The sequence below is a fragment of the Venturia canescens genome, chromosome 2 (genome assembly GCF_019457755.1).
Source record: "Venturia canescens isolate UGA chromosome 2, ASM1945775v1, whole genome shotgun sequence".
NCBI classification, from domain to species: Eukaryota; Metazoa; Arthropoda; class Insecta; order Hymenoptera; family Ichneumonidae; genus Venturia; species Venturia canescens.
In genome coordinates this window covers 1,723,450-1,745,983 of record NC_057422.1, presented here as the reverse complement: position 1 = coordinate 1,745,983, position 22,534 = coordinate 1,723,450, and the positions used below count along the sequence as shown (strand labels likewise).

The 22,534-nt window shown below is 38.7% G+C and overlaps 1 protein-coding gene across 3 annotated transcripts in view; it reads right to left on the bottom strand.

The window, feature by feature from the left end:
* Nucleotides 1-22,534, bottom strand: part of LOC122406813 (A-agglutinin anchorage subunit-like) — a 53,065-nt gene that overhangs the window by 4,914 nt on the left and 25,617 nt on the right. For 2 of the 3 annotated variants that reach the window (XM_043412553.1, XM_043412552.1), the window contains exon 2: nucleotides 6,493-6,765. In XM_043412553.1, the coding sequence (XP_043268488.1) occupies nucleotides 6,493-6,765 (273 nt within the window). Of the gene's footprint in view, nucleotides 1-6,492; nucleotides 6,766-14,247; nucleotides 14,690-22,534 lie in introns of those variants that run through there. The other variant, XM_043412554.1, reaches the window with a different exon arrangement.

Here is a 22,534-nt window from a genome sequence, read left to right as displayed (position 1 = left end):
GCCCCGAAGCCAGTTCTGTAAACGCGATATTCGAGTGCTCGTCAAAAAAGGATTTTGAAAAACAATTTTTTCTTCGACCAACGAACGAACGAAAAATCAGCTCCGAGGACACCGCGAATTTTTATCTTCGGCTCGCTTAAACATACCGCGCTCTCATTCCATGTCTCATTACAGTTTTTGGCTGAAAAATAAATCAAAATATAAAACGATTTCGTTAATTACAGGCAAGCACGTTTTTCCTTGTTCCCTGGCCTGGATCAATTTAATTTTCCACAAAAAGTCTTTATCATTTGAATTTTATCAAAAAGACGAGAGATAACGAAGTTTAATCGGCGCGATTTCCCACTGAACCGATTCTGCTCCAAGTACTTGAAGTTTATTTCCATTTTGACAAGTTGAAACATTGAGATAAAAACATTCTTTCGAATGAATAATGCGTCGAGTTTGGAAAAAAAAAACTTTCACGTTAAACAACTCACGGATACAAAAATTCTCTACGGATATATTCTGACACCGAGAAATCCCACGAAGCATTGAAAAAAACTGCGACGAAGAAGATGACTCATTTAGTAAAGCCGTCGATTTAAAAACAAACTTCGAAACTCGATGTTACACAAGCGATGTTCAAACACACGAAGTCTCGCAGGCCGGACAAAGTGAACGATTTCGATGGACCGTTAGTTGTCCAAACGACGTGAGAGTCGCCAGACGATTACGAAACAACGACGAAATTTTAGTGGATAAGCGAGCCGCATTCGAGGTCAAGAACGCCTTTTGTTGGTCATCGATGTGACCGTGTGTGGAGACGAAGAAATTCTAATCGACTGGCCCATAAACGCGGATCGGGAAACCGTGTAAAAAGATAATTGACAGGGAAAAATGATCGAACGATTGTACGGCGAATGATTACTTTGAACGGTGATCAACGGTGCACGCTTTTGGACGGAATAAAAGCTCGAAAACAAAAACAGCAAATGTCTCGTGACAACGAGAGGTCATCGGACCAGGAGGAAACCACGCGTCAACCGGGGGCTGCTCGGGTCCTCGAAAACGAAGAAAACGTCGCAGCCACAAAGCCGCCGACGACATCCGGTCTCGAAAAAAATGAGAAACCCACACTCAATATTTTAATCGCTCTCTCTCGAGTTCGATCGATGGGTCACGCGAGTGAATTCGCCTCCGGTTTCGTTTTCGGCGCAATCGTCATGAACCGGAGCCCTCCGACTCTGTCGAACGGGAAAAAAGGACGCGTCAGAGTTTACGGCGGATAGAAAGGACGGAAGAAAAGTCGCTGGGGAGAGTCGTCTAGTCGATAACGGGAGCTCGACATCCTCGCGGTCGCACGCTACGTTCTATTCTCTTCTCGGCGCTTACTCTTCGCTACTCGCGTTAGCGTATGCAAGTTCAGTACCGTTGCATCATTATGAAATCATCGTCGACGGGTTCGAAGAAACTCGAAGGTTTTCTTTCCCCTCGGCTATGACTAAGCGAGATGCACGGATCGCTCTGCGCCTTGGCCCCGCGTGCAGCGGAGAACCCGACGCTGTTTCAGTTTATGCGGCGCGGCAAGAAAGCCTTCGATCTCGTCGAAGATTCACGACCGAGTCGGGCTCAAATTTCTCAAAATTTCATGCCAATTGGCAATAATGGTGCTATTGATCGAGTATCACTGCACGGGGATTCGAGCGACTGTTCGAATTTTCATGTTTTCTTACGACGCTGAAGTTAGCAAGATTGGAGTCCAACAAAATTAGAGAAAGTAACATTTGTAATTAACCAATTTTTTTATTTTACGAATCATTGGTGTAGACCGAACAACTACGAGTTGCAAATTAAGCGGGTAACAGAATTGGAGAATTGGTGGAATTGTTGGAGAGTTTTTCAGATGATTTCGTTCGACTCCAACGTTGCAAACTTCGGTGTCATGTTTTCTTTTGGGCATAATTGTAGAAATCGAAAGGAGAAGAGTCACGCAGCGATGATACGTTAGGTTATTGATAATTTCACAAATTAATATACCATGAAATGGAACGTCAAGGAGACTTCGTGACGGCCAAAACAATTCGCTGCATTATTCGAGTTTTTTTATTTATGCAACGGTTGCAAGAACGAACGAAACAATTGAATGTTAATGACGTGATAAAATAACACAATTCGTGACCGCAGTTAGTGCTGATTAAAAACAATTGCACATAATAATTTTGGGAAAGATAATCGCTCGAACGTGCATACATAAAGAATAATACGACCAGGAGAACAAGGGCGCGCGTGCATTTATCGCAAATTTTCTACTGGCCTTCGGCGCATGCTTGCGAAAAATTCGTCTTTCGATGTGCGAAATATTTGGTGTATGAAAATATCGTGAAAACTCGATATGGCGTTCGAGTCCAACGAGATGAAGGAAAAAAAAATTGCAATTCGCCAATTTTTTGTTTGACGAAGCATCGGTGCAGCTTGAAAAGATTACGAATTGTAAATTCAGCAGGGCACGAAACTGAAAAATTACTGGAATTATTGGAGGGGTTTTTTTTTTACATAATTTCGTTGGACTCCACCGTTGCAAATTTCAGCCTCATTTTCTTTTGTATTTTATCTTCGTATTGCTTCTCGAACAAAGTTGATTCGAATTTTTTGTAACAAAGTTTTTAGTCAACAAAAATGGTCGAAGACTCTCGTCGCAGCGACGAGTCGGTGAGAATAGGCTCGCGATCTGACACAGCAAATGACTGAGCAAGTTTGATCAAAGAGTTTCCCAACCCGATCGCGTTTTCCTGCCGAAAATCCATCAGTCCCCATTAAGCTACGTCAAACGAGCAAACGCTTCGCGCGTCTCGTAACTTCCCAAGATAATTAATCCTCAGCCGCGATTCTTCTTATTACGAGACAGAAATTCCTTGAGTCATCCTCGCGACGAGCTCTCGAGAATACACGGAACAAGCAACAACTGAGGTCGCGGATGACGTGAATTACGAGAATATTGACACAGCGCAGGTAAGCGCAGGGGAAAGCGCGTTTATTTGCTACTGAATATTTACCTCATCGAATTTTATCTCTGACGGATGAACTTGAAGAATTTTTCAATCGACTATCCACATTATCGGCATTTACTAATTACCGCTTAATCGAACCGGCCCATTTGTAAATGAAACACGATTCAGGAAAGCTGACTCAGCTTTTGTCAGTTCATAGATTCAAGAAAATGAAAAAAAAAAAAAAAAAAAAATTCGTTTTTTCTCACAATTATCGAAACTCGATCTGCCTCGAGACTTTTTCAGCCCATTTTCCGCTGGTCCGAGGAGTATTTCGTCATCCCGTTAACAATCGACGATTCATTGGGCAAGTGGCTTCTCCAAAGAAATCAAATCGATCGAGCAACGCGTTGTATGAAATTGCGGAAGACGTTGAATCGCGATCGCGTCGTACACGCTCTCGTCGCTTTTGCTCCGTATTTATTCATCTTTTCCCGTTTAACGAGCGAGGAAAGAGAAGTCCCGTAACGGTGCATCTGCGGCGGTACGATCGTCAGTTTTTTTACCCTCAGTACCGGTAACGCGAGCGAGCAGATACTCTTATAGGAGCGCAGCCACAGTAACCCACTCTTTCGCTCCCGTTACTCATGCTTACATGCTTTGTACGTAGCTCCGAAGTACGATGTCGTACGTATAGTGCAAAGTACGACTGGCACGAAACACTGTTCGAATGCTCCACGTGTTCTGGCCCAACGGAGTATATTCTTATCTCTCGAGTGTATATTTACTTTCGAATCTACTTCGGTTAACTTTGAATTTGATTCTCCTGCGGCGTGTATTACTTTTTAACATTGATGTTCCGTTCGTTAGAATTCTCAATGTTTTTCACTGGCGCGTGTGTTTCGCCTGCGCCGTGCCGAATGAATCGTTCCAGTTTTTCACATCGAATTATACTTTTTCATTCAATTCTATGCCAAATCGAAAAATTATGACACTGTTTTTCAGTCCACACGAACGATTCTTGAAATAAATAATTGGTTAATTACAAATGTTATTTTCGTCTATTTCGTTGGACTCCAACCTTGCGAACTTCAGTGTTGTGAAAGATTTTCGGAGGCCACATTTTCCAAGAGATTTCGAAGAAATAAATTTTGCCAATTTACGAGATTCTCGAAACGGTCGATGAATTCGTACTCATGATTGTATTCAATATATTTGAATTTTATTTTTTGTGCAAAAGCTCGACGTGCTCGATCGAATCTTCAAGAATTTCGACGCCATTGAATTTATGTTTTATTACAAAACGTGCTGTAGAACATGGCCATAAAAGCGCGTATTTTCGTACGCATCATCGAGCGATTTCATCATTCGATGAGATAATGGTGACCTTGCTATAGTACATAATTTAGAAGACATATTTTTCCGTGATAAGCGAACCTTTATCGTGGGTTGCAATTCGCAGTCGAAAGATTCATCAAAATCATAATTTATTGGTAAAACTTAATAGAAAGTGCGATTCCTGGCATTTATTGCGGCGATGTAAACTCACGTGGGTAATAATAAAGCGCGTTTTTTTCTAACTTCGCGTTCGTTTGTCGTCGTTGATCGAATGGTCCGCATAATCGATGAATCGGTCAAAATGAAAGAAGGAAAATGATTTTTCTCACATCCTCGACACAACCTCCGATCCTCGTTTGAAGCCGCGACGGATAAAAATTCGCTTGCGATTTTATCGGGAGAAAAAATGTATGTAAAAGCGTGAGCACAGAAAGAGGCAGGATTGAAGCTGACCGTGAAGGAGTCAGTAGGTCAGTGGCGATTCGCCACGGTAACAGTGCAGCGATACTGTCCCAGCGATTGAGTGCTGGTTAAGGCAGTAAAAAGGATTCATCGCATCCGCGTCTAATTTGGGTATAAAAAATTCTTTGAACTCTACTTTTCCAAAATATCATTGAATAGCCCGAAAAACAAAGATTTCCTAAAATTGGAAAGTGATTTAAAAATGCGTAAAAAAGGCAAATGAACATAAATTGAACACATTGTATCATTGTCGTGATTCGAATATTCGAAGCAAATCAAATTTCGGATGTTAATCGCTCGAAGCCGGTTCGATAATCGGACGACGATTCCTCGCGTATGATGGAATCGACGTTCATCAATTAGCTCGCTAATTCGCCTCCTCAATTTTGGAGAAAAAGATTTTTCGCTTTCTCATGAGCACACGGACAGTTGAGACAAATGAATAAAGAAAAAAAGACAGAACGAGACGAATGAGAGAAGCGATTGAGATGAAAGCTCGAAGGAACATATCGTAGAATTATAAACGATTATACATATGAAATCGTGTGTGGTGTGGTGTGGTGTGTGTATGTGTGTGTGTGCGTGTGTGCACATGAGAAATAACCAGGACAGCACACGCCGTTCTCTCTCGTCGAGAAACAGTTATCGAGTCTCTCGCAGTCGTCGCCGACCGATCGATTTCTCTCCAAACGACCTACATTTTAATTTGTCTCTATTAACCGTGCAAGGACTATCCGGTCACGTGAGCTCTTTGCGAACCTCCCGATCCTAAAGAGTTCCCTAACTGCTTTGATGCGCTCGAACGCTTCTTCGAAACATTGAACAATCTGAACCTCTGTTCAGGAAATTTACGGGAAATTTCATACGAAATGAACTCTGTCGATTAAATGTTGAAATTTAATTTAAAATATTCGACCATCGCCAATATTCATTGTTCTCGATCGTTGGAGGCAACGATCCTAGGACGAACGAGCAGATTTATTGAAATTAATGCAGTTTTTAGTACGACTGTAATCGCGAATTACTCAAAAAACACTCTAAAAACTGAGGACGCGTGATTGAGTCTCGTTCTGAAATGATAGATGCCAGTGAGCAAAAGTTAAGGAGGAACATCAACTTCGCGTAAAATCAGTTTATCAAAATACAAATTTGATCGTTTTTATCTAATTATGTAAGTCCTGTTAGCTTCGTTAATACGAAATGAACCCCCGAAAATAGGTCATTTTTTGGGTGGAATTTATGTCAAGTATAACAAAAATGGCAGAATGAAACGCCCTTTTTTCTAATCTATGCGTTGAGTATTCCAAGTTTTGAAATTATTTACTAAAAAATAGCTGAACGGAACGGACTAAAAATTGGGGAGGCCATAGAAAATATATCAAAGCATGAAAGCTAAAAAAAGCTGAAAGCCACCACCATTTTTCTCCAGCTGGTGTTCCTCCTTAAGACCGATGGTCCAGGAAAAAATAGATTACAATCCGCAGTTCGTTAGAAATTATCGTAAAGTGACTAAATTCAGATACAAAATACTGGAGCCGAGCCCACGCGAGAGCAGAGGAAGAAACGAAGTTGCGAAGGAGAGTTTAACGTTCCTAATTCATGCGTTTTGCCGTTGGCTGACTGTTTTCCGTTTTTTCTCTATTTTTTTTAATTTTTTCAAATCGTGTGTGCATTTGTTGTTTTTGTTGTTTGTCTTATAGGGAAAAAGTACAAGTTTACATACCTTCGGCACAGCTTGCGAGGAACTTGCCGTTGCTGGAGAAACTTATGTCGAGGATAGGCCCGGTATGACCCTTAAGAGCACCTACCATCCACGGGTGCGCGAACTCCTGTTGTGCCTCGCGACGTTTTTTATTTTTAGCACGTTTTCCACTCGTTGTATTACCATTCGCACTGAGACTCGTTGTTGTACCGGATTTTGTGATTGATGAGGAATCGACGTTCGCTGAATTCCGGTCACCTTCCCCGTTACGACCCAACGCACCGCTCTTCGTAACTAATAAAAAAAAAAAAAAACAAATCACGTTTTAGGATTTACACAGATGAAGACTTCATGACAATATCATTAATTGTCTCATTTTCGATACTCTTTTCTTTTTATTATTATTGTTGACTTTAATATTCATTTCTATCGCTTAGAAATAAAGACACAAGTTGAGTTACGAAAACAACCAAATAGTATAATCTGGATACTTTGATGACACATAAACGTTTCAATATAATTATTAATGCAAAAGATCTAGAAAATTCGGTTTGGAAATGTGTAATCGTTTGATAAGGTCAATTATTAATTATTTCACTTATTAAAACTAAAATTCAAGAAAATCATATAAGAACCAAGTATGATTTGAGAACTACTACAATGACAACTTTTCTTTTGTCAAAGATTATATAATACATTTTATATTATATATATATTACAGTATATATTATATATTATATAATATATATATATGTATATATTATATAATACAGTTTATATTGAAATATATCAATGTCATCAAAGTATCCTCTTTAATACCTATAGAATATTTTGACAACCGCTATCGAAATGTTCACTGAACATTAAGTGTGTACTTCCGTAACTCGCTATGTCGCTGAAGTTTCCAACGTTGGACTTCAACGATATTGAAATTAAAAAAAATTTTGATTCTCATTTTTTTATTGTACGAATCGCTTTTAGTGATCGAAAAATTCTTCCCAATGATCGTCAAAATGACCCAATGGCAAGGTGTTCCTGGGCTACCTGTACGTGTAATGCAGTGGCCCCTGGGTCAAAATGACCCAATGGTTATAACAACATGTTACTGGGCCACTAGTACGTGTTCGCACTGAGTCAAAATGATCCAACGGAAGTAACAACGTGTTACTCGGCAACCAGAGCGTATAACGCTGTTCGCGTCAGGTTAAAATGAGCCATTGGCAGTATCTACATTTTACTCGGCTACCAGTCGGTCTAACACTATTTGTACCAAGTTAAAATGACCCAAAGGCTGTAATAACGTGTTACTGGGCTACCTGTACGTGTAACGCAGTGGCCCCTGAGTCAAAATGGCTCAAAGGTAGTAACGACGTGTTCTTCGGTACCAGTGGGTGTAACGCTATATAAACTGGATCGAAATGACCCAATGGCTGACTCGAAGACGGTAGGTGTAACGCTATCTGCCCCACGCAAACTTGTGGCACTATATCAGTAATAATATAATATTCCATTATAGTCACAGGTACGTGCCCGTGAATATACCAGAAATGTTTTCAAATGAAATTATCTTGAAAATTTTTTCCAACTATATGCAATTTGGGACCATAAGGTAATGAACGCTCTTTTATAACTATTCTTAAACGAAATTCATAATTTAACGTGAATAATTATAGTCAAACATAGTGACGATCATATTGATTTTGAAAAATTTTTGAAAAAAAAGAAGTTGAAGTAGCTCTCAGTGACAATATTAGTCAAAATTACGACTAGACAAAAATTTATGAAATATATAATTTTTATAAGAACCGTATCTAAATTACTGTTATGAATTTTAACTAGTTTATGGAAATATTTTATGCATAATTTTTTGTAAATAATAATTTATGAGAATACCACTTAATGCAAACATCGGCCAACACACGCAGCATGGTCAGTTGTCGACGCCGAGTCAGACCCCGGTCTCATGTTCGCTGGAGCAGACGACAGCCATGTTCTTTCCGTAACTTGTATGCACTATCACCTTCTAATTATATTTATCCAAAAAAAACCCTGATCAAATCCAACTTTTCATATATCATTGGAAAGCTTAAGATTTTATCTTAAAGTAGTCTTATTTTCAGCATTACCGATTTGAGCATTATCGATTTTTGTAACTAAAATTTATTAACATGCGTAGTTGATGAACTTGTGAAGAATATCAACTGTTCTCTATTCATTAATAAAACAACTTAGGAGTGACAAGTACACGTCTTGAATGCGATTATTATTATTATTATTTTCAACTAGAATATCTAAACGTAATATAATATGTAAAAATTTGTCGAAACGTATTCCGCTCGTGATTTTTTGCCAACTTTATTTTTTCTTCTCTATTGTTTAATAAAGATAAACCTGACTAAGCTTCAACATTTTTCGGTAAATCTTTTGGCTTTTCGAAGAATTGTACGGCGCTGGAAAAAGACGATAATCCATTATCACTGACATTATCTGAAGCAAGAGAAAAATCTCTGTCGAATTGGTTCTGGTTCCTTATTTGCGAATCATAGCGTAGCAGCAAAGCAAACCTGTAGAATCTCAATGTTACATCGATGGATTTTTTTTATATTTTCGGCCACTCTAAGCTTTTCAAATTAAAAATAAATAGCTCGTAATATTGACTATTTTCCGATTCATTACATAATGGAATCTCGAACGGGGCGAGCTTCGAGGAATTCATAAAGCAATTCAATTGTTCAAAATATATGATGTCGTGGCTATTGTAAGGAATTCATGAAATTGGCAGACTTTCGTATTCGATTCAATGAACAATTCTAAATAACGTTGAATTTTGATGGTTACCAATGATAACACCAGCACACAAAAAAAAGTGGTCAGTACTTTTGACTAGACCCATGTAATTCTATGTATTTTGACGCGCTGAATCAGAATTTGGGACCAGTTCAGCGCCTACACCCACCAATTTTAAGTAAATTGCAAAAAACTACTAAAAATCCGAAATAATCGCATTTTTGGGTATTCAAACATCCTTCTTGACCTATATAATTCATGATTTTCATGTAATTTGATCCGCTGAATCAGAATTCGGAGCCAGTTCAGCACCTACACCCACCAATTTGGAGTAAATTGTGAAAAACCGCTAAAATGGTAAAATAATCGCATTTTTGAGTCAAACAAATTTTTTTCGACCTATATCATGAATGATTTTTATGTAATTTGATGCGGTGTATTTAAATGCAGAGTTATTTTAGCATATACACCTTAACAATATTGAGTAAGTAACAAAACGCATTTTTAACCACTAAAAATTTGTTTTTACCTTTATCATGTAATTTTTATGTAATTTGATGTGCTGAATTCGTATATATTTTCATTAATTTTTTTGATGTCAGAAAAGATGGACTACACGTACGGGTAGTCCAGTAACACGTTGTTACTGCCAGTGGGGTCGTTTCGACTTGGTGCGAACAGCGTTACTCCGACTAGTAGGCAAGTAAAACGTGGATAGTTCTAATGGGTCATTCTGACCCGTCGCAAACAGCGTTACATGCACTAATGGCCGAGCAACAAGTCGATACTAGCGTTGCATCATTTTGATCCGGTGCGAACAGCGTTACACGTATTGGTACAAGTTTTTACTGCCATTGGGTCGATTTGACCCGGCGTAAACAGCGCCATACGCACTGGTGGCCCGGAAACACGTCGTTTCTACCATTGGGTCATTTAAACCCAGGGACCACTGCATTACATGTGCAGGTAGTCCAGTAACACGTTGTAACTCCATCGGGTCATTTTGACCCGGTGCGAACAACGTTACACCGACTGGTAGCCGAGTAAAACGTGGATAGTGCCAATGGGTCATTCTGACCCTTGACAGATAGCGTTAAACCTACTGATAACCGAGTTACACGTCGTTAGTACCATTGGGTTATTTTGACCCAGGAGTCACTGCATTACACGTACAGGCAGTCCAGTAACACGTTGTAACTGCTATCGGGTCATTTTGACCCGGTGCAAACAGCTTTATACCGATTGGTAGCCGAGCAACACGTCATTACGACCATTGGGTCAGTTTGACCCACGGTAAAAATGATTATCCTTACTTAAAAAATGTAATGCAATGTGTGAAGCAAATTTGATACCATTTCAAAATGCAATGTGATGAGAAAGAAAAATTTTCTACATTACAAAATTCAATGTAATGAATGATGGAATTTTTTTCCATTACAAAATTCATAGTAATGAGTAATGGAATTTTTTTCCATTACAAAATTCAAAGTAATGAATGATAGATTTTTTTTCCATTACAAAATTCAAAGTAATGAGTGATGGATTTTTTTTCCATTACAAAATTCAAAGTAATGAGTGATGGAATTTTTTTCCATTACAAAATTCAAAGTAATGAGTAATGGATTTTTTTTCCATTAAAAAATTCAATGTAATGAGTAATGAAAATGGTAATGCATTACGAAAAGTAATGCATTACTTACAACCCTGAACAAACCTCACGACAAAAACTCGACCAATCTACGATTGTAGCTAAACTGCAATCGAGCTCTTGGAGAAAAGCAAATCGCGGTGGACGTATCATTAAAAAATATGCGATAAAACGACATGCGGTTTCAATTGAAAGATGAATATTTTCGAACCAGCTGTTCTTTTTTGCACTTTTTTTGAAATCGCATCGCTTGGATATTTTTTTACGTTTGTTCTGGTTCAAATTATATCGTTTTTGACAGTGAAATGTTAGTGTTTCAAGATTAATAGATAATTCATTTCCACACTTCGGGCAAATTATCGATTTCAAAATCACTCCACGATCATATAAAAAATCCACTAAGGTGGTTTTACACCCAACAAGAGATAAAAATTCATGCAGCACGATGCTGAAGTTTCCAACGTTGGAGTCCAACGAAATGATCTAAAAAACTGTCCAATAATTTCAGTAATTCTCCAATTTATCTCCAGTCGAATTTGTACTTTGTATTTTTTCAATCTACACAATTATGATTCGTGAAATAAAAAACTGATGAATAAATCATTTTATTTTCATTCATTTCGTTGGACTCCAACGTTGGAAACTTCAGCGTCGTAGCTTCATCGTGTTGCTCAGTTGAAACTAAACATTTGGTAAACGAGTGGTATTTGGATGAAAGTAGAAAACCGTACCTTACATTATTTTGTTAACACGCAGTCGAACGAACATGTTTGAACTCGTGCATGCAGATAAGCGGGTGAATGCGTAAACGTAAATATAAACTCGATTAAACTTCCGAAAAGCGGAAACCGAATTTTGAGCTGAAATTTTGCAAACTGCTTCTTTATAACAATATAAGACTTCCCCTAAAAGGATTTTTGGCGACTAGCAATATTTATTGAGAAATTGAATTTTTAAGTTGCTATTTTAGCCCGAGCGAGTATATCTATATCGCTTATCTCGCTCGGCCGGTATCCTCACTTCGCTAGTGCTTTCATTTCCAGTACGTCTTACCCCTTCTTTTTTCTTGGTAAATATTCGGAATACGGGCCTCACCTCCGATCGCGCTAATTATTTTATATGTTATTCTGGACGTTCTCCCGAGCAATCTTATCTATAAAATTATAGGTGGGAGTCTTTTATAGTTTCAGAGATATAGCCTTTTTTGTATTAGGGATGATTTGGTTTATATAGATGTGTCTATATATATTAATTTATCTCTTTGTTTAAATTCATAAAAAAAAAACTAAATAACGAACCATCAGAAAAAACAGTTTGCAATTTTCAATTTTCATCGTTTTTCTATTTACATTGAAATTAAAGAAAAATCCGACAACTTTGCTGGAAAGTATAGAGGAAGTACAGACTTATACACAATATCCTATAAAATTTCCAAAAATTGAAGCGGTTGGACGATTTTTTGAAAAACTCATATTTTCGTAAAATTCAAAATGTCATAATATTTGAATCGCTCAACCGATATTCCCCAAATTCAATACCAACCTTCCTATTATGATAGTCTATTTATAAAAAAAAAAAATTATTAATAAATCTCTAAATTTTCGAAAGTTAGAGCGTCGACACCCTTTTTATGAAAATTTCAAAACGTCATCAGATTCAGAATTTTTTACAAATTCTGACAAAATTATCAGAGAGTGAAGAGCTTGTATAGATTAACATCTATGCAAAACGGTAGCCCTGTATCTCAAACCGTTTCCGAGTTATAAGCGTTTGAATTTTGCAGTGCCATGACACAACACACACACACACACACACACACACACACACGCGCGCGCGCGCGCACCCGGACATTTTATCTAGATATGATTTTTCGATGTTTTGGAACATTTTGAACACATTGACATTGAAAACTGGAAAAAAAAATTGTATTTCCTTGCGTGCCGCCAAGTGAGAGAGCGATACTGAGTCGCGAGGTTCTTCGAGCGTTCAATTAATGAATCTATTTTGCGTACTTTCCGGTGCCACAATATTTCTGTTCATTTTTTTGTAATTGCTTTATGGGACACTTTAACGATATGTGAAATAAAAAAGTTGAAGTAACCCATAGGATGAGTGAGGGAATTTTTCGAAGTTTTCAACCCCCTGAAATCATATTTTCCGGTAATTCGATTTTTTCAATAATTTTTTTGTAATCACTGTTTGGGTCATCCTAACGATCTGTAATATAAAAAAGTTGGCGTAACCCATATAACGGGTGGGAAAAATTGTTCAAGATTTCAAACGCCTTAAATTATACTTTCCGGAGAATCGATTTTCTTCTCAATTTTTTTACAATTGCTTTCTGAAGTACTTTACTGATGTCAGAAATAAAAAAGTTGGAGTAACCCATAGGATGAGTGAGGGAATTTTTCGAAGTTTTCAACCCCCTGAAATCATATTTTCCGGTAATTCGATTTTTTCAATAAGTTTTTTGTTATCACTGTTTAGGTCATCCTAACGATCTGTAATATAAAAAAGTTGGCGTAACCCATATAACGGGTTGGAAAAATTGGTCAAGATTTCAAACCCCTTAAATTGTACTTTCCGGTGGATCGATTTTTTGTCAATTTTTTTACAAATTCTCTTAAGAGACTTTAGCGATGTGCGAAATAAAAAAGTTGGCGTGACTCATAGTATAAGCCAAAAAAAATTGTCAATATTACAAACCGTTCAAACCGAACTTTCCGGGGACATGATTTCTTTGTCAATTTTTTTACAAATGCTTACGAGGGCACACTAACGATATGTAAAATAAAAAAGTTGGCGTAAACCATAGGATGAGTAAGAAAAATTTTTCAAGATTTTAAACCCCTTAATTAATTATTTTCGGTCGTTCAAGTTTCGCGAAACTTTGTATACCTCATTTCTATGACCAATTGAACTGATTAATGAAATAAAAAAGTTGGCGTAACAACTTTGAAAAATTTTCGTTTTCGTTGTTTTCCAACGATGGAAACTTCAACATCATTCTTGTTTCCCATTTTACTGCTGTAAAGAATGAATGTGTGCATATATGCCGAGTGTAGAGATCGAATGATCAATGAGCGTTACCATGGGAACGGAAGAAGGAAGAGTAACAGTTGGATTTTGGAAATGTTCGCGGAAGTTACAAAGTCTTCGGATAACACCTCAAATTTTGTATTCTTCGATTCAATAAAAACATTAAAATATATGAAAACGTGTTCAGTTATCAGAATCATTAAACTGCAATAATTTTTTTTCACAGATTATAATCCAGATCACATATTAACGCAGAATTAATGATTTATTACATATAAAATATTTTTCATACTAAGTCATACCGCTCTAAACCAGTTCCAAAGATATTGATGTCGGAGGAAGGCAGGAAGATCTCTCTAGTCCATTTTCTGTCGACTAACAGCTATTCTCAGAGCTGTCACTTTTTCAAGACGTAATCAAATGTCATCAAACCATCCGATAACGATAAATATATATATATATATATATTTGTATAAAATAAATATTCCTCGAACCAATAACCATTTGCACCATTCAGATTATTTTTGGTAATTGTTTTTCTTTAACAATATCACACGCACCACTGTGAAAACTGAAGAACTGAACTGTGAAACTTGTTCGCGATTTGGAAGTGTATCGTACAACGCGAGAGAGCACTTAACACTGTCCGTTCGAGAGGCCAGCAACAAATAGTTTCAAAAATCCAGGTAGGTATCCCTTGGGTGAGACAAATTTACTTACACTTTCAAGGAAGAGGTAAAAGGTCCCCGAGGACGAGGAACAAGACGGGGAGGGGGGTGGGGGCAATGCTTCCTCGCAGTGGCGACCCTTCGGCTCAAGTCCAATGGGGTCTCATCGGTCTCTTTTATAAATCGCTGTTTTTCCGATCCCACAAAACTGTCGAAATAATCGACTGTTTCTATTCCATGATCGACTTCCTCCGAGAATATTCGTAATAAAGTTGACGGAAGGAAGCGTGAGAGCGGTTCAATTTCATAGTGGGTGCAATCCCCTGATGGTCAAAATAGCCGGCGATCGTCCAATGTCTGAGGGTAACGATGACGCCCCGCAGAAAACTTCGGAAACGTTTTTCCGTTTGTCGGATAAACGACTTTTGCGGAGTCTAATTTTTAAAAAATGACGCTGAAGCTTACAACGTTGGAGTCCAACGAAATGATAGTAAATCTCCAATTTTGTTTCTTGCCGTATTTGCATTTCGTTATTCTTCAAGCCAGATCCATGATTTGTGAAATAAAAAAAATGATAAATCAATAATCTTGTTTTCGTTCGTTGGACTCCAACGTTGCAAACTTCAGCACCGTAAAAAAAAGATTCGAACGTTTCTCGCTGCACATCGATCAAGCCGGTCTACGATTTCCGGGCATTTTTACTCCGAAACTCAATTGTTGTTACCAACAGAGACTATTCGTCCCGATGCCACAAAACGATTTTCAGCGCTGCTTTTCATCGAACGCAAAATTATTCCAACGCACGTCTGAAGCAGGAAACGCGTTACGTCCAATTTGCTTGAACCCCGGCCATAGTCGGAGGCCGATAACTCTCATTGAAATCGATATTTTTTTAATGGACGTTTTTTTTAAATCGCAACAGAAATTGTGCTCCATCGAATGGTCGGATGCAAAAAAGAGATTAATGTATTTGCAAGAGACGTTGAAAAAAGTGAGATTCACTATTCGAGTGTGTCGAGTCGGCTCTGGCCTCCGTCGAATCCCTCCCCACGCAAAAACATCGTTATTTTTGTAAGAAGCAAAGTTCATCGTCATTTACACCTGAATAAAAATAATGTCAAGTGGCGATAGCCGTGGACAAATATTCATGCGGCGGGTTATCTACAGTTATCGCGTAGATGGATAATCGCACATGAGTTTATGTACATGTATATAGAAATTAATGTCCTTCGCAGTGACAGAGCAGACCTCGGCGTTACGCATACTTATCGCTCTAGCAAGGTGAGAAACGAGAAAAAGGCGACAGACTCGAGAGGGAGAATAGACACTCGCGAATCCTTTTGCTGGCAGAAAAAAACTGGTAAATATTTACTTTATTCACTTTTCCTAAAAAGCATGAAAAATTATTTTTCGAGCATTATTAACAATAAAAAATAATACCGCGATCAATTTTAGGGAGGGGGAAGGTACAATAACCAAAAAAAAATATTTTGAAAAAGTCCGAAAGAAACTTCAGTTTCTTCGCTATATTCAAATATGCGTTCCGGAGTCACCCAACAAAAATTGTTTGTTGCTACAAATACAATAGAATAATATGAACGATAGTAAAGTTTACGTAGTATCATTCAATGGAATGAAAAAATGTAAACAAAGGCATAATGTTCACGTGTCTGGCCACAAAGTATGAATGACAACGATTTCAATTTGAACAGTATATACGGAATAATCATGTGTGACGGGTGTTCCTTGTCGCTTACAGAATCAATCGTTAAATTTCAAACGGAATCTGAAAGTATAACTTTTTTGGAAAATCACGGGGTGTTTGAACGGGAAGTGATTCTACCGTGCTCGATAAAAATAACAGATTTTGGCGTTGCCAAAAACAGTTTACAAACTAAGGAATAAAAAAATCATATGTTGTTTTTTTCCGTTTTCCCTCCTTAAAATTAATCGCGATAATATTTTTTATTGAGAATAATGCTCGGATGTGTGTGCGGAATTGTTGGATGGGTTTGAATATAGGGAAGAAACTGAAATTTCTTTCGGACTTTTTCAAATTTTTTTTTTTTTGGTTTTTGTACCTTCCCCCTCCCTAAAATTGATCGCGGTATTATTCGTTATTGATAATAATGCTGGAAAAAAATTTTAAGACTATTTTGAGCAAAAGTGAATAAAGTAAATATTTACCAAAAAACTTATTTAATCTCGTAATGAGGAAACAAAGGTGCGACGCCGATCGGAGAAGCGAGGGGGAGTCCGAATTTTCGGTCTTCCGGGGGTGTCTGAGACACGCGAGATTTTCATACAAATTGCGTTAGAAGAGTGGATAAAACGGCGTGGACAACGTGTAAAAAGGAACGAGGGGGGTTCGGCGCGAAGGTCTCGATCCATGCTTAACCGAGAGTCTAAAAAATGCGAACGTGAATCATGAAACGCTCGGATGGCGTGTGCGCCCGTTTGGTTCTTACCCGCTTTCCGTTTTTATCAGACGGCCTTGACCTCCCTCGTCAATTGGTCGTCCTGCGATAAACGGGTCAGATAAACGTAACGCGCGTCGTTTTTACAATGCAAACTTCCCGCGTGCGTGCGTACGCGCGTATCTCAGGTGTCAATTGTCAGATGGAGAAAGGGTGCACGCGCGTTCTTGGAAAAAATTTGAAAATTCGCTTCTCCATGGGCGCGTGACTCTGAGAAACTTTCGTCTCGGAGTCCGACTGCGAAATCAATTCAGCGCTAACTCGCACATGTCGAGAAACAATTCAAAGGCGGCTGTTCACAGCGGTTTAGCGGAGACATTTATCGACGAGAATGGGAAGAGCAAACGATGAATTCGCGAGGAAATGTGCTCGGCCTTCGTCTTCACAGATGTGGAAGTCGCAGACTTCCATAAATGCGAGATCCCACGGCGAAATAATACGCCACTGAATCGCTTTCGCATGACGCTGAAGTTTGCAATGTTGGAGCCCAACGAAATGATGTAAAAGAACCCCTATTCCAGTACTTCTCCAATTTTGTTAATAGCTTTTCAAGTTGCACCGATATTTCGTGAAATAAAAAATAATTGGTGAATTACAAATGTTTTTTTTCTTCATTTCGTTGGACTCCAACGTTGCAAGCTTCAACATCGTTTGATTTTTACTCCCTAATTAAAGATATTATCGCTCTGAATTAATGTCAGAGTTATTCATTCAAAATTTTAAATACATTTTTCCAACTTATTTTTTGGCGAATGAAATGACCAGCGATCACTGACAGAACCCAAAATTTCATTCGTCCCTGGTTAAAATATTATAGTTTTATTACTAGCGAGATAATCGTCTCGAATTTTTTCCCAGACCTTCGTTATATACTTCATTGTCATTGTGTACTTTTTCATAGTCTTCATAAGAGGCGTTCATTCGTTATATGGAAAGATGAACGTTTTTTTATACCCCTGTGTATTTTTCTTCATATTTAAGCACGTTTATCTAAATAACCAATAAGACTAACCTTTTAAAATTTGATATGCGCGTCAGTCGACTACCCGTTTAAACTTTGTAAATGTCAAGACTCTCTTAAGAAAATCGTTTCGCGCATGAACTACCTTGACGAAATAATAAGAAAAAAAGCATGGAGCTCGGGGTGAAAACCCTCATTTTCACGACTTGAAAACATATTAAATTTATAAATAACTCAGTTTCTTTCGATTATACGCGCTTCACGAGATTCATATCAAACATTCCAGAAAAATGTTGGTTTTTTAATCAATGTTCAAGTATGGAAAAAGTGCGGTTGAAAACAAAATACGGAAAATACAAAAACAAAAAACAAAACCCGTTTTAAAAAGATACGGCTTTACAAAATTGCTCTCCATTCTTTCATTTAGATTGGACTACATTACCAAGTTCGCCTCAAGTCTGCCTGTGCGCTTTTCCTCCCGAAATAAAGTCTTCCTTTTGTACTTAATTATCACGTCTCACATGCAAGTCATTAGCAGTAAGAAGAAACAGCGAAGGTGCTTAAAGAACGTTACACGTTAATGATCGAGTTCGCAAATGGTCACTGATATGCGGACAACAGTGGATGGGATTAAGGTTCATCAGACTAAACGTCGCGGGTAAAAATCAGTTCAACGGACATGCGACCGATTACAATGTGCCAGGTGGATTTTATTGTTAATTAACAAAACAACACCAACGACGGGTTTACAAGTTTCGTTCGAACTTAGCAAGCCGAAAGAATGGGACGGGCCATAAACTTCGAGCAGGTATCAATTTAGCGACAATAGACTCGCGGTCGAAAAACGCTCGGTTAATGCTCTCGCAAGATGCTTTTTCTTCAAAACATTCCCATTTCAAAACCTCAGTTTTATAATCTCAAGTCGAATAAGTACGAATATCAAGACGTTAAATAGCATTCGGTGAAAATCGAGACAATGGGGACAGCTGAATAAAGTCGACGGCGAGCGCCTCGCCAATCAAGTAAATACCAAGAACGACGATTTTTTGAAAAGCAAAATTGCCTCAGGCGCGACAAATATTTTCACCGTCGCACTTGTGCACTCTGATAAACCTCGATCGGCTCTACATCGAAAATGAGAGTTTGTGGCATCAATAATGTGTTTTGCTTTTTCAAAACGCGTGCTGCGTATATATTTTTCTTGTGCCGTTTCTTTTCTTCACTCTTTTTTTTCTCCTGGCCCCTGACAATAAAACTGTAATGACGCTGAAGGAGTTGCATCCCAAACGATCTCGAAACTCCTCCAACAATTACAGTAATTCTCCAATTTCGTTACCTGGTACACCCGCGTCGTAGGGGTTGAAATATCGAAAATTTCGAAAAATTTTTCGTATCAGCATTCTCATCTTTTATATCTCACGAATCGCTTTGTGAGATCAAAAAAGGAAGATGTGCTAAGTTTGGTCGAAAAATTCGTTCCGAACCACCCCCATTTCGAGGGTTGAAATTTTCGAAAAATTAAAAAATTTTCGAACCTTGGAATTTTTTCATAGTCTACTGCCTTCGAAAATTTTTTTTTTCGACTTTTACCATTTTCTAAAGATTTCAAAATTTTCGAATCACGGAATTTTTTTATAGTCTACTGCCGTTGACATTTTTTTTTTCGGTCATTATACTTTTGTCTCATTCGACTCAAAAGAAACATGTTTCGTACAAGAGTCTGGGTCTAGGTCATAACAATGTTCCTCGATAATTTGTGCTAAACTCAACAGTTTTCGAGAAAAAAATTAGCTTATTTTTGTAGCATATTTATGTTCTTGCCATCGTATTGTAAAAAAAAGGAGCGATTCAATAATTACATAAAAATTTCCTGTTAAGAGTCATCGAGTTTACGTGACCAACCCAAAATCGAGGATAGCGCCTCTCGTGGAAAAACTGAAGTGAAAAGCCAGTGCTGGTATTGCAGGATATTGATCTTGACAGCTGACTCCGAACCAAATGCGTGCGACAAGGACAGCGAACGAGCAGCTGTTGCTTTCGTATCGTATCCAGTGCAACAAGCACGATCTCAACCCGTCGCCGTAGTCCGCTCATGGTTTTTTTCTAAGTCCCACGACTTGCTTTTAAAAAATTTTTTTTTCGGGTTCCACACGTATATCTCATTCTATTGAGAATCGAATAAAACGTGTTTCAAACCCATCGTGGGAGGACATTTTTGCGATTTGTGCAAATATCGAAAAATTTCAAAGTCCTCGAATGTCGAGATTTTTTCAAAGTCCCATGACTTCCCTTTAAAATTTATTTTTTTTCGATTATCACATAGAATAGCAAAAATAGTTTAAATAAACCGAAAAAAATGAACTCTCCACGTGATATTTGAACCCCAGACCCTTGCGATGCCAACCTAGTATTCTACCGACTAGGCTACCAGACGTTTTATATTTAAATAATGAAACTCCTATATAAGTCGTGGTTCATAATTTGTATAAAATTTCATTATTACACGCCTCGTAACGTAGTAGGTAGCGACCAGATTGAATCACGCAATGTGCCGGAATTAACATACGTGTGGAGACCGAAAAAAAATATTTTTCCAAGGGAGTCATGGGACTTTGAAAAAATCTCGAGATTCGAGGACTTCGAAATTTTTCGAAATTTGTACAAATCGAAAAAATGTCTTCCCACGACAGGTTGGTGTGGACAGTGGACAGTGCCGCTGTCTCACTCGCTCGAAGGCCGGTGCGGAGAGGGGATATTAAGGTTAAGCGTTGTGCTCGAGTCACTGGAGGCCTCGTGAAGAAGATGATAGCTTTAAATTAAAAACATTAAAAAAAAAAATGAGAATCAAAATTTTTTTTTTAATTTCAATATCGTTGTAGTCCAACGTTGGAAACTTCAGCAACATAAAAAATGTTCAAGTACGAGAATCGACTTCTGTAAATCGACAAGGAAAACATTGAATTCAGAAAAAAATTGCAATTTTTTTTTCCGAATTTTGTACAGCGATCCATTTGTACACTTTTCTTCTTCGGGTACTTGTTGCCCGAACGAGTCACTCTCGTTTTTGGTTACAGGCGAGCCAATATGGTTTCTGTGTTGAATGCGAGTCATCGAAAGTTCGTCGCGCTGCTGTGACCTGCCCGAGGGTTCACCGGGCCCGGGTTCCAATGGTTCGATCGCTGTCATTTCCCCCAGAGAAAATCATTCGCAATCTCTGCCTTCGCTATTCGAAGCGATGCTGAATACTGGCGCGGTTTCAATGCTCCGAATTCAAACTCTCGCGATCTCGTGATAAAAAACTTACTCTTTTTGAGTTTCGATTTTGTTTGTACATCAGCATGACGAAATTTTCTTCTACGCTTTTCAGAAATGAGGCATAAAACCGGAGACCGAAATGCCTAAAACATTACGATTCATCACCGAAGGCGGATTGATATCAAAGCCATATTTCTACGCGGGTTCGAACGTCGATAGTGTGAGAGGGTCAACGTCTTCTCAATTCTCTAAATATCCGCCGCTCCTCCTCGATCTTTGCGTAGGTCGCTCCGAAAAATTCTATGATCCACGATCGCGATGGTGACCTTACCCCCACCGCGGTCCCTAGGCGACAATACTTCGAGTAAGGTTATTGCGATGAAGGTCAAACGGAACATGTGTGCCCGCGAACGAAGTCGAGCGAGATGTCGGATCGAAGCGACGAGCATTTTCACTCCGAGACTTGAAATTTTCGACTTGAGTCGTTCGAGGGCCGCCGCTGAGGCGAGAACGTTTTTTTAAAATGAACGTTTTTCTAAGGCTCATAAAATAAGAGAAAAATAACCAGGAAAAGGTGATTAAATATGAGAAAAAAATGGACATTGATGCTGGTCGTTCGATCGAAACGAGGCGCCTGGCTCTCGTCAACGATCTCAGAAGCCCGACAATGGATCGCAGCGCAGTGGGTTGCAGTTTATTATCATTTCGAATAAGAAAAAAAATGTTGAGATCAGCCGTGGAAATCGGAGGTCATCCAGTTTCGCGTTTCTGATGAGACTGCGCGCGCGGAAACGCGAAACGTTGAAAATCCGCCCGTCCTGACGTAATAACGCTTTTTTCCTCGCTCGAGCGCAACCTCCGAGCGGGAAAGGAACAATCAATAAGTGAAAATAATTGCTAGAGCCGTTGATGAATGGAGCGGGGACGGGTGTCGGCTGACGAATTTGCCACGGATTCGTCTTTATTGCTTTGCTTTTGTCGAAAAATCTCAGTCCCAGCGGACCTCTGCATCTGTAAGTTTACTTTCCTCGAATCATCGTTTTCATCTCAAAAGTCTTCTGTCCTTTGCTTTATCGTTTTTAGCTCCTTCATCAGTCTCTATTTTAAGCCCTCCCCCCGTGATTTTTGCGGCTCGTTCGTCCATCGACAGAGTTATCGCACTCCGGACCGGACGGACATCGCGGCAACGACATGCACGAAGGAGGCGCTGTGCGCTCGCGGAATCGTT